The 12,706-nt window shown below is 51.1% G+C and overlaps 1 protein-coding gene across 1 annotated transcript in view; it reads left to right on the top strand.

Moving 5' to 3' along the window:
• LOC119974360 (unconventional myosin-Ic-like) overlaps positions 1-12,706 on the top strand; it is a 71,544-nt gene that overhangs the window by 48,814 nt on the left and 10,024 nt on the right. The window contains exons 19-23 of the mRNA XM_038813131.1: positions 935-1,028; positions 1,679-1,734; positions 3,620-3,755; positions 8,168-8,238; positions 9,675-9,772. Of these exons, the coding sequence (XP_038669059.1) occupies positions 935-1,028; positions 1,679-1,734; positions 3,620-3,755; positions 8,168-8,238; positions 9,675-9,772 (455 nt within the window). The remainder of the gene's footprint in view (positions 1-934; positions 1,029-1,678; positions 1,735-3,619; positions 3,756-8,167; positions 8,239-9,674; positions 9,773-12,706) is intronic.

Below are 12,706 nucleotides of genomic sequence, written 5' to 3' on the forward strand. Positions count from 1 at the left end.
GCGTGGGTGTCGCCCCCACAACCCAAAGATGTGCAGTGTAGGTGGATTGGCCACGCTAAATTGCCCCTTAATTGGAAAAAATAAATTGGGTATTCTAAATTTATATTTAAAAAAATGTAAAAAACAAAATAGGAGGCGGCCATTTGGCCCCTCCAGCCCGTTCTGGTGAGATTTTACATTTGGATTATTCATCCAGTGGCATAACCACCGCAAACAATCATATTCCATTAAGTGGACACAGTACACGGTAGGAGAATATTTAACATGAAAGTATCCAAGACTTCCTATCTCTAACATTAAATATTGGTCAATGGTAAAGTAGCAGTGGTAAGAGACAGCGAGCAAATAGAATCCTTGGACCAGGACGAGGCCTGTCTGCCCCTCCGGCCTGGTTTCCATTTCAGTTAAGTTTGGTTGTTCTGTACATTTACTCACCTCGTTATCCTCACTGAACAAAAATCTATCTCATCTTTGAAAATTCCAATTGATCCCCAGTACCCATAGTTTTTTCAAAGGGAGAATATTCCAGATTCTTCCCCCTTTTGTGTGACAAAGTGTTTCCTGACGTGGCTCAGAACAGCCGGCCTGAAGCTCCCCGGTTCTAGACTCAGACCAGAGGAAGTGGCTGTTCTGAAGCTCCCCGGTTCTAGACTCAGACCAGGGCAAGTGGCTGTTCTGAAGCTCCCCGGTTCTAGACTCAGACCAGAGGAAGTGGCTGTTCTGAAGCTCCCCGGTTCTAGACTCAGACCAGAGGAAGTGGCTGTTCTGAAGCTCCCCGGTTCTAGACTCAGACCAGAGGAAGTGGCTGCGTTCTATCGACCCGACTGAATCCTTTATTCCTCCAGTTATGTTTTTAAGAAACCAATTTGGATTAGATTCCTTCCGTTATTTTGGATCTTTTAACTGTGCGATCTCTCTCACTCTCCATTACCAGCTGGAGCAGAAAGTTGTGGCAAGTGAAGTGTTCAAGGATAAAAAAGACAACTATCCGCAAAGTGTTCCCAAACTGTTTGTGAACTCCAGGATCGGTAGGTCACCACATCACCGAGTGTGCACATTGCTCAGAGCACATCGTACCGAACTGGGAGTGGGGGGGGGGGGGTACGGTGGGTGGCGAGGGTGGCGGTGAGGGTGCTGGTGGGTGGGTGGTGAGGGTGCGGGTGGGTGGCTGGCTGGCGAAGGTGCTGGTGGGTGGGCGGTGCTGGTGGGTGGCCAGCGAGGGTGCTGGTGGGTGGCTGGGTGGCAAGGGTGCGGGTGGGAGGGTGCTGGTGGGTGGCGAAGGTGCTGGTGGGTGGGTGACGAGGGTGGCCAGCGAGGGTGCCGGTGGGTGGGTGGCAAGGGTGCGGGTGGGAGGGTGCTGGTGGGTGGCCAGTGGAGGTGCTGGTGGGTGGGCGGGGTGGGTGGGTGGCAAGGGTGCTGGTGGGTGGCGAGGGTGGCGGTGAGGGTGCCGGTGGGTGGGTGGCCAGCGAAGGTGCTGGTGGGTGGGCGGTGCGGGTGGGTGGGTGGCGAGGGTGCTTGTGGGTGGGGCAGCGCGGAGATGAGGTGCTTGGACCGGGCGTTGCAGGGGGCTGGTGGCTGTGTGGTGTGTGTGGGACCGGGCATTGTGGGGGGGGGGGGGGGGGGGGGGGGGGGTTATTGGGCTTGTTTTCACAATCAACATGTTTTGTTTCTCTTTCAGGAACAAATGAGATCAACAACAAAGTTCTGCAGCTTATTGAAAGTGATAAAATCAAGGTAAATCTTCACCAATTAACCCCCATCGAAGCTGCAGTTTATGAACTGTCTGATGTTGAACAGTAGAGAGTAAGGAAAAGAGTTAAACTCTGATAAACAGCTGCTCAGTGCTCTACAGGAGCGTCACTGAGACGGATTAAAACAGGACATCCATTTATACAACACCTTTCACAAATACTGGATTTTTCAAAGTCACTTACAGCTAATTAAGTACTTTTGAAGTACAGCCATTATAATGTGGGCAGTGTGATCGCCCACCTGCACACACAGCAATATCTCACAATTAGTGTAGTGATAATGCCCAAATACTCTGTTTTCAGTGATGTGAATTGAGAGATTAAGATTGGCCAGGACATTGCGGAGAATTCCCAGCTCTGCTTCTTAAAAATTGGACCCACCTGAGAACAGACAGGAATTCTGTGTAACATCTAATGTGAAAGACAGAGCCTCCAACAGTGCGGCACTCCCTCAGTACTGACCCTCTGACAGTGCAGCACTCCCTCAGTACTGACCCTCTTACAGTGCAGCACTCCCTCAGTACTGACCCTCTGACAGTGCAGCGCTCCCTCAGTACTGACCCTCTGACAGTGCAGCACTCCCTCAGTACTGACCCTCTGACAGTGCAGCACTCCCTCAGTACTGACCCTCTGACAGTGCGGCACTCTCTCAGTACTGACCCTCTGACAGTGCAGCACTCCCTCAGTACTGACCCTCTGACAATGCAGCACTCCCTCAGTACTGACCCTCTGACAGTGCGGCACTCCCTCAGTACTGACCCTCTGACAGTGCGGCACTCCCTCAGTACTGACCCTCTGACAGTGCAGCACTCCCTCAGTACTGACCCTCTGACAGTGCAGCACTCCCTCAGTACTGACCCTCTGACAGTGCGGCACTCCCTCAGCACTGACCCTCTGACAGTGCAGCACGCCCTCGGTACTGCACTGGAATGTAAACCCTGATATTTGTGCTCAAGGCTAGAATAGAATTTGAGGTCAGGATATACTTGAGTTCTACTCACCGAGACACAGCTGATGCCCAGGAAGGATGGGTCCTGTCTCACCAAACATCAGAGTTGTTACAATCTGGAATGTGCTGCATAGGGGTGGACACAGTTTCAATAATCCTTTACAAAGGGGAATTGTGTAAACTAATAAAATGGAGAAAGTGCAGGGTTATGGGAAAGGGACAGGGGAGTGGGTCTCATTAGCAAAGAGCCAGGGGCAGTTCAATAGGCCGAATGGCCCCTTGTGCTGTAAGATCCGATGAATACATTGTAAAAGCGTGAGGGTAGGGCAGGCCGAGGAAAGCTGCACAGTTAGTTAAACATAGAACATAGAACAGCACAGAACAGGCCCTTCGGCCCTCGATGTTGTGCCGAGCCATGATCACCCTACTCAAACCCACGTATCCACCCTATACCCGTAACCCAACAACTCCCCCCCCTTAACCTTACTATTAGGACACTACGGGCAATTTAGCATGGCCAATCCACCTAACCCGCACATCTTTGAACTGTGGGAGGAAACCGGAGCACCCGGAGGAAACCCACGCACACAGGGGGAGGACGTGCAGACTCCGCACAGACAGTGACCCAGCCGGGAATCGAACCTGGGACCCTGGAGCTGTGAAGCATTTATGCTAACCACCATGCTACCCTGCTGCCCCAGATTAAGGAGACATTGGGGTGACTCATTTTCTAATCAGGGAGTTGGAAGAGTGGGAGATGAAAGTGACACAGATCACGTGTGGAGGTTTCTCTGTGTGAATGGTGTTGAGGTTTTTGTGGGTTGGTGGAGTGTGTTTTGGGACAGCTGCTCTGCGATGTGACCGTGAGCACTCACTCTCTCTCTCTCTCTGGTAGTAAGTCCTGGTTTGTTTCTTGCAGTACGCCGTAGCTGTGGTGAAGTACGATCGGAACGGTTACAGGCCGAGAGTGCGGCAGCTGCTGGTCACTGCGGACAGTGTCTTCATTGTGGAAGAAGCCAAGCTGAAACAGAGGATTGAATATCCCAACCTGAAAGGTATGGGGGGGGGGGATGCAGAAATGGAAGGAGGGAGGTGATGGAGAGGGAGGAGGAGTTAATAGGAGGGGTGGAGCTCACTTCCACTTGGTCTTGTTTGTATCAATCAGGCTCAACTATGATGCCCCCCTGAGTTGATCAGCCCTCCAATATACATGGAGAATGACCACTGTCGGGGTGAAAAGCTGTTATTTGTGAAACCGGTTTCTCAGCCTGAATCACGAAGAGTAGTTCGGCTAAAACTTGGAATTGGGAACTTTGTAGAACAAAAATGAAGCACGATGCTATTAAACCTAGTGGATTTATCAGCACTACTTTCCATCCTTTAGTCAAAACGTAAACCTGATTGAATAATGTTTTCTATTTTATCCCGGGCTGTGGGCGTCGCCGGTAAGACCAGCATTTATTGTCCATCCCTAGTTGGCCTTCAGAAGGTGCTGGTGAGCTGCCTTCTTGAACCGCTGCAGTCCTTGAGGTGTAGGTACACCCACTGTGCTGTTAGGGAGGGAGTTCCAGGATGTTGCCCCAGCGACAGTGAAGGAACGGCCGATATATTTCCAAGTCAGTGTGGTGAGTGACTTGGAGGGGAACCTCCAGGTGGTGGGGTTCCCAGGTATCTGCTGCTCTTGTCCTTCTAGATGGTAGTGGCCGTGGGTTTGGAAGGTGCTGCCTAAGGAACCTTGGTGAGTTCCTGCAGAGCATCTTGTAGATGGTACACACGGCTGCCACTGTGTGTCGGTGGGGGAGGGAGTGAATGTCTGTGGAAGGGGGAGCAATCAAGCGGGGCTGCTTTGTCCTGGATGGTGTTGAGCTTGAGTGTTGTTGGAGCTGCGCTCATCCAGGCAAGTGGAGAGTATTCCATCACACTCCTGACTTGTGCATTGCAGATGGGAGACAGGCTTTGGGGAGTCAGGAGGTGAGTTAATATATTTTTTAAAAATAAATTTAGAGTACCCAATTTTTTTCCAATTAAGGGGCAATTTAGCGTGGCCAATCCACCTAGCCCGCACATCTTTGGGTTGTGGGGGTGAGACCCATGCAGACACGGGGAGAATGTCCAACCTCCACATGGACAATGGCCTGGGGCTGGGATTGAACCTGGGATCTTGGCGCGGTGAGGCAGCAGTGCTAACCACTGTGCCACCATGCTGCCCCTAGGTGAGTTACTGTCTACGGGATTCCTAGCCTTTGACCTGCTCTGGTAGCTACAGTATTAATGTGGCTGGGTCCAGTTCAGTTTCTGATCAACAGTAACCCCCAGGATGTTGATAGTGAGGGATCCGGTGATGGTAATGCTGTTTAATGTCCAGGGACGATGATTACATTCTCTCTTGATGGACATGGTCATTGCCGTCATTTGCGCGATGCAAATAAAGAAGAAAGAGAATTACAGCACAGGAACAGGCCCTTCGGCCCTCCCAGCCTGCACCGACTATGCTGCCCGTCTAAACTAAAAAACCCCGACCCTTCCGGGGATCACATCCCTCTATTCCCATCCTATTCATGTATTTGTCAAAGGTCACTATCATCCCTGCTTCCACCACCTCCCCCGACAGCGAGTTCCAGGCTCCCACCACCCTCTGTGTAAAAAACCTTCCCTCGCACATCTCCTGTAAACCTTGCCCCTCGCACCTCAAACCTATGCCCCCTAGTAATTGCCACTTACACCCTGGGAAAAAGCCTCTGACTATCCACTCTCTCCATGCCCCTCATAACGTTACTGTCAGACCCAAGCATGAATCTTGTCGGACTTGGCGGCGTAGAAGGAGGTGGTACGTAAGGCAGCTCCCGTTTTACCCGGTTTCCGGGGTAATTGGTGGGCAAATTCATCCCATTCGAGTCTTTGGTGCGAGTATGCCAAAAGGCCCAAGAAAGAATATGATTCAGCAAAGATGGGAGCACTAGTCCATCCGAGGAGCTGAGTAAGGTGTGAGCCCAGGGGAGCTAGGATGGCGGAGGCACGTTTATCCGGAGGATCGCAGTAGATACATTGGCGGAGGTAATGGCTGTCAAATTTGATTAACAGCTCAGCAAGCATTTCAAAAGGCAAGGGAGGGGAATGATGGAGACCCTCAGGGTTGATGGATGAGGCCTTGGTGCTGATAAAGGAGGTGTTGGGAAAGGAGTCGGAGCCGGTGCAGCAGCATAGCGAAGTGTTGAAGGGGGTGGAGACGCTGTCACGATACGCGATCGGGCAGGTAGGCTCTCTGCCCCTACACCCACCAGTAGGTGTATTGGCCATGCTAAATTGCCCCTTAATTGAAAAAATAAAATGTAAAACTTTTTTTACATTGGCAGTGAGAGAGACTCCGATTCAGTTGGTTACGTGGAATGTACAGGGGGTTGGGGGGGGCAGCAGTGTAACGTTCAACAGTTTTCTTTCATTTAAACATTTGAAAGCCAACCTTCTGCAGGTGACCCACCTGTGGGTAAGGGTCAAGATCAGGTTTGAAGAGTTGGGTTAGCCAGGTCTTCCACTCTGGCTTTGACAGCAGGCCCCAGACGTTGCAATACTTACTGACAGCAAGCATTTTCACAGTAACTTCATTGCAGTGTTAATGTAGGCCTACTTGTGACAATAATCAAAAAGATTATTAATAAAAGATTAAGCTTATTAAAGTCTGCGACCTGTGTTGCTGGGAACCCCTTCTGGCTGAAGATGTTTGCAGTTGCTTCAAGCTTGTTTTGTGATGTGCTGAGATCCCACATGACCGGGAATCGGGATCTCTGCGGAGTCTCTTTAAATTGTCGAGCATCAATCACAAACCGATGTGGCAGGAGGTCAGAACTCCGACAGAAAGCTGATGTTGCACAGCTCTGAACTTTGCTGAAGTCCTCCTTTTCAATTTAACATACAAATAACACGAAATGGCTGTGCCGTCTGTTCCAATTCTTATTATTTTAAAACTGCGGGCAGCACGGTGGCCTAGTGGTTAGCACTGCTGCCTCACGGCGCTGAGGTCCCAGGTTCGATCCCGGCTCTGGGTCACTGTCCATGTGGAGTTTGCACATTCTCACCGTGTCTGCGTGGGTTTCACCCCCACAACCCACAAATGTGCAGAGTAGGTGGATTGGCCACGCTAAATTGCCCCTTAATTGGAAAAAATAATTGGGTAATCTAAATTAAAAAAAAAAAAAATTTATTTTAAAACTGCCATGAATTTAGAACAATCTTTTGGTGCACAATCATCTTCAGCATCTTGTGCTGTACCTGTCCTGGGAGTGTCTGATGGGGACAGTGTAGAGGGAGCTTTACTCTGTATCTAACCCCGTGCTGTACCTGTCCTGGGAGTGTTTGATGGGGACAGTGTAGAGGGAGCTTTACTCTGTATCTAACCCCGTGCTGTACCTGTCCTGGGAGTGTTTGATGGGGACAGTGTAGAGGGAGCTTTACTCTGTATCTAACCCCGTGCTGTACCTGTCCTGGGAGTGATTGATGCGGACATTGTAGAGGGAGCTTTACTCTGTATCTAACCCCATTCTGTACCTGTCCTGGGAGTGTTTGATGGGGACAGTGTAGAGGGAGCTTTACTCAGTATCTAACCCCGTGCTGTACCTGTCCTGGGAGTGTTTGATGGGGACAGTGTAGGGAGCTTTACTCTGTATCTAACCCCGTGCTGTACCTGTCCTGGGAGTGATTGATGCGGACATTGTAGAGGGAGCTTTACTCTGTATCTAACCCCGTGCTGTACCTGTCCTAGGAGTGTTTGATGGGGACAGTGTAGAGGGAGCTTTACTCTGGATCTAACCCCGTGCTGTACCTGTCCTGGGAGTGATTGATGCGGACATTGTAGAGGGAGTTTTACTCTGTATCTAACCCCATGCTGTACCTGTCCTGGGAGTATTTGATGGGAACAGTGTAGAGGGAGCTTTACTCTGTATCTAACCCCGTTCTGTACCTGTCCTGGGAGTGATTGATGCGGACATTGTAGAGGGAGCTTTACTCTGTATCTAACCCCGTGCTGTACCTGTCCTGGGAGTGTTTGATGGGGACAGTGTAGAGGGAGCTTTACTCTGTATCTAACCCCGTGCTGTACCTGTCCTGGGAATTTTTGATGGGGACAGTGTTGAGGGAGCTTTACTCTGTATCTAACCCCGTGCTGTACCTGCCCTGGGAGTGTTTGATGGGGACAGAGTAGAGGGAGCTTTACTCTGTATCGAACCCCGTGCTGTCCCTGTCCTGGGAGTGTTTGATGGGGACAGTGTAGAGGGAGCTTTACTCTGTATCTAACCCCGTGCTGTACCTGTCCTGGGAGTGTTTGATGGGGACAGTGTAGAGGGAACTGTACTCTGTATCTAACCCCGTGCTTTGAATTACTTTTGTAAGGACAGACATAGAAAAGATGTGCTGGATGGTTTTGTGGCCCGCCTGTTTTGAAGTCAGTTTGACCTTGTTTGCTTTCTTTGCGCAGGAATATCAGTCAGCTCCCTGAGTGATGGTCTCTTCGTTCTCCATGTCCCCTGTGAAGACAATAAGCAGAAGGTATGTTGGTCACTGTGCAATGCCTGTGCGCCTTGGCTCTGTGATGAATTGTGTAGGATACGGGGTGAAATGGGAAATTGATCTGTATAATGCCAGCTTGTTTACTCTACGCCACTCTTATAGCTGATTGTTTTGAATGTGTAACAACCTGAACCATTGAATAAGAAATTGAGAATGTGCATCATTAATGATTGTTGTGTAATGTCCTGATCATTGTGTTGTCACCATGGTCACATCCATCCCATCTGTGGCTCAGTGAGTTGCACTGTCATATCAGAGTATCATAGATTCAAATCCTGCTCCAGGAAACCCAGCAGATTTAGGCTGACACTGCCAGTGCAATAGCAAGCGATTGCTCGCCTATCGGATCAATGTTATACTGAGGACCCGTCCTCCCTCTCTGGTGAGGGTAAAGAATCCCATGACACGTTTGAAGAAGAGCAGAGTCGTTCTTCTCGGTATCTGTACTTCAGTTGCTGGGCCCTTAACATCTGACTCTTCGGTTATCAGAAGACTCGCAGAAGATGATGAAGACTTACAGCTTCGATATCCTCAAGCAATCAGCAATCTGCCATTAAACACTAGTTATGGGATTGGTGAGTCCCGGCCACAGATCCATAAAATCCCTACTGTGCAAAAGGAGGCCATTTGGCCCATCAACTCTCTAAAAGAGCATTCTACCCAAATCCACTCCTCCATCCCTCCCACCCTATCCCTGTAATCTACCCTGCACACTAAGGGACAATTTTGGCATGGCCAATCCACTTAACCACAACTTTGGTCTAGTGCTCTGAGGCAGCATTGCTAACCACTGTGCCACCTGGGTACCTGCGGCTCTGAGGCAGCATTGCTAACCACTGTGCCGCCTGGGTACCTGGTGCTGTGAGGCAGCATTGCTAACCACTGTGCCACCTGGGTACCTGGTGCTGTGAGGCACTGTGCCACTTTGTAATCCAATGTTGTGCAGAAGTAAAATCCTGTGGGTGCTGGAAATCTGAAATACAGATGGAAATTGCTGGAAATGCTCAGTAGGTCAGTCAGTATCTGTGGGTCAGTAGGTCAGTCAGTATCTGTGGGTCAGCAGGTCAGTCAGTATCTGTGGGTCAGTAGGTCAGTCAGTATCTGTGGGTCAGTAGGTCAGTCAGTATCTGTGGTGGAAAAACAGAGTTAAAATTTCAGTTCATCAGAGTGGACAACAACCTGATAGGTTAACTCCGTTTCCCTCCACTGCCGTGTGTGTTAGGATTGATGATGTGTGAAAATTGGTAACGCTGTCCACATTGGAGAATATAATGCACAGCCCTGGCTTTTTTTGACAAGGATTTATCCATTTTTCTTTTCAACGTTACAATTGTCTCTGTTTGCCCCGCCCTGTCAAGCAGTGCAACGAGAACAGATTGGTCATTCTGTGAATGTGTCTCTTTCTTGTGTCGAAGGGCGATGTGGTTCTGCGGAGCGATCATGTGATTGAGACACTGACAAAACTGGCCATGGCAGCTGATAAAGTGAACAGCATCAACATCAACCAGGGCAGGTAGGCTCTCTGCCCCTAAACCTCAACATCAACCAGGGCAGGTAGGCTCTCTGCCCCTATACCTCAACATCAACCAGGGCAGGTAGGCTCTCTGCCCCTAAACAGCAACATCAACCAGGGCAGGTAGGCTCTCTGCCCCTAAACAGCAACATCAACCAGGGCAGGTAGGCTCTCTGCCCCTAAACCTCAACATCAACCAGGGCAGGTAGGCTCTCTGCCCCTATACCTCAACATCAACCAGGGCAGGTAGGCTCTCTGCCCCTAAACCTCAACATCAACCAGGGCAGGTAGGCTCTCTGCCCCTATACCTCAACATCAACCAGGGCAGGTAGGCTCTCTGCCCCTAAACAGCAACATCAACCAGGGCAGGTAGGCTCTCTGCCCCTAAACAGCAACATCAACCAGGGCAGGTAGGCTCTCTGCCCCTAAACCTCAACATCAACCAGGGCAGGTAGGCTCTCTGCCCCTATACCTCAACATCAACCAGGGCAGGTAGGCTCTCTGCCCCTAAACCTCAACATCAACCAGGGCAGGTAGGTTCACTGCCCCTATACCTCAACATCAACCAGGGCAGGTAGGCTCTCTGCCCCTATACCTCAACATCAACCAGGGCAGGTAGGCTCTCTGCCCCTAAACCTCAACATCAACCAGGGCAGGTAGGCTCTCTGCCCCTAAACAGCAACATCAACCAGGGCAGGTAGGTTCTCTGCCCCTAAACAGCAACATCAACCAGGGCAGGTAGGTTCACTGCCCCTAAACAGCAACATCAACCAGGGCAGGTAGGTTCACTGCCCCTATACCTCAACATCAACCAGGGCAGGTAGGCTCTCTGCCCCTATACCTCAACATCAACCAGGGCAGGTAGGCTCTCTGCCCCTAAACAGCAACATCAACCAGGGCAGGTAGGCTCTCTGCCCCTAAACAGCAACATCAACCAGGGCAGGTAGGCTCTCTGCCCCTAAACCTCAACATCAACCAGGGCAGGTAGGCTCTCTGCCCCTAAACCTCAACATCAACCAGGGCAGGTAGGCTCTCTGCCCCTAAACCTCAACATCAACCAGGGCAGGTAGGCTCTCTGCCCCTAAACCTAAACATCAACCAGGGCAGGTAGACTCTCTGCCCCTAAACCTCAACATCAACCAGGGCAGGTAGGTTCACTGCCCCTAAACCTCAACATCAACCAGGGCAGGTAGGTTCACTGCCCCTAAACCTCAACATCAACCAGGGCAGGTAGGCTCTCTGCCCATATATCTCAACATCAACCATGGCAGGTAGGCTCTCTGCCCCTAAACAGCAACATCAACCAGGGCAGGTAGGCTATCTGCCCCTAAACCTCAACATCAACCAGGGCAGGTAGGTTCTCTGCCCCTAAACAGCAACATCAACCAGGGCAGGTAGGCTATCTGCCCCTAAACCTCAACATCAACCAGGGCAGGTAGGTTCTCTGCCCCTAAACAGCAACATCAACCAGGGCAGGTAGGTTCTCTGCCCCTAAACAGCAACATCAACCAGGGCAGGTAGGCTCTCTGCCCCTATACCTCAACATCAACCAGGGCAGGTAGGCTCTCTGCCCCTAAACAGCAACATCAACCAGGGCAGGTAGGCTCTCTGCCCCTAAACAGCAACATCAACCAGGGCAGGTAGGCTCTCTGCCCCTATACCTCAACATTAACCAGGGCAGGTAGGCTCTCTGCCCCTATACCTCAACATTAACCAGGGCAGGTAGGCTCTTTGCCCCTAAACAGCAACATCAACCAGGGCAGGTAGGTTCACTGCCCCTAAACAGCAACATCAACCAGGGCAGGTAGGCTCTCTGCCCCTAAACCTCAACATCAACCAGGGCAGGTAGGCTCTCTGCCCCTAAACAGCAACATCAACCAGGGCAGGTAGGCTCTCTGCCCCTAAACAGCAACATCAACCTGGGCAGGTAGTCTCTCTGCCCCTATACCTCAACATCAACCAGGGCAGGTAGGTTCTCTGCCCCTATACCTCAACATCAACCAGGGCAGGTAGGCTCTCTGCCCCTAAACAGCAACATCAACCAGGGCAGGTAGGCTCTCTGCCCCTAAACCTCAACATCAACCAGGGCAGGTAGGTTCACTGCCCCTAAACCTCAACATCAACCAGGGCAGGTAGGCTCTCTGCCCCTAAACAGCAACATCAACCAGGGCAGGTAGGCTCTCTGCCCCTAAACAGCAACATCAGCCAGGGCAGGTAGACTGTCTGCCCCTAAACCTCAACATCAACGAGGGCAGGTAGGCTCTCTGCCCCTATACCTCAACATCAACCAGGGCAGGTAGGTTCACTGCCCCTAAACCTCAACATCAACCAGGGCAGGTAGGTTCTCTGCCCCTAAACCTCAACATCAACCAGGGCAGGTAGGCTCTCTGCCCCTAAACAGCAACATCAACCAGGGCAGGTAGGCTCTCTGCCCCTAAACAGCAACATCAACCAGGGCAGGTAGTCTCTCTGCCCCTAAACCTCAACATCAACCAGGGCAGGTAGGCTCTCTGCCCCTAAACAGCAACATCAACCAGGGCAGGTAGGCTCTCTGCCCCTAAACAGCAACATCAACCAGGGCAGGTAGGCTCTCTGCCCCTATACCTCAACATCAACCAGGGCAGGTAGGTTCTCTGCCCCTAAACCTCAACATCAACCAGGGCAGGTAAGCTCTCTGCCCCTAAACCTCAACATCAACCAGGGCAGGTAGGCTCTCTGCCCCTAAACCTCAACATCAACCAGGGCAGGTAGGCTCGTTGTCCCTGAACCTCAACATCAACCAGGGCAGGTAGGCTCTCTGCCCCTAAACAGCAACATCAACCAGGGCAGGTAGGTTCACTGCCCCTAAACCTCAACATCAACCAGGGCAGGTAGGCTCTCTGCCCCTAAACAGCAACATCAACCAGGGCAGGTAGGTTCTCTGCCCCTATACCT

This window comes from Scyliorhinus canicula, chromosome 12, assembly GCF_902713615.1.
Source record: "Scyliorhinus canicula chromosome 12, sScyCan1.1, whole genome shotgun sequence".
Classification (NCBI taxonomy): domain Eukaryota; kingdom Metazoa; phylum Chordata; class Chondrichthyes; order Carcharhiniformes; family Scyliorhinidae; genus Scyliorhinus; species Scyliorhinus canicula.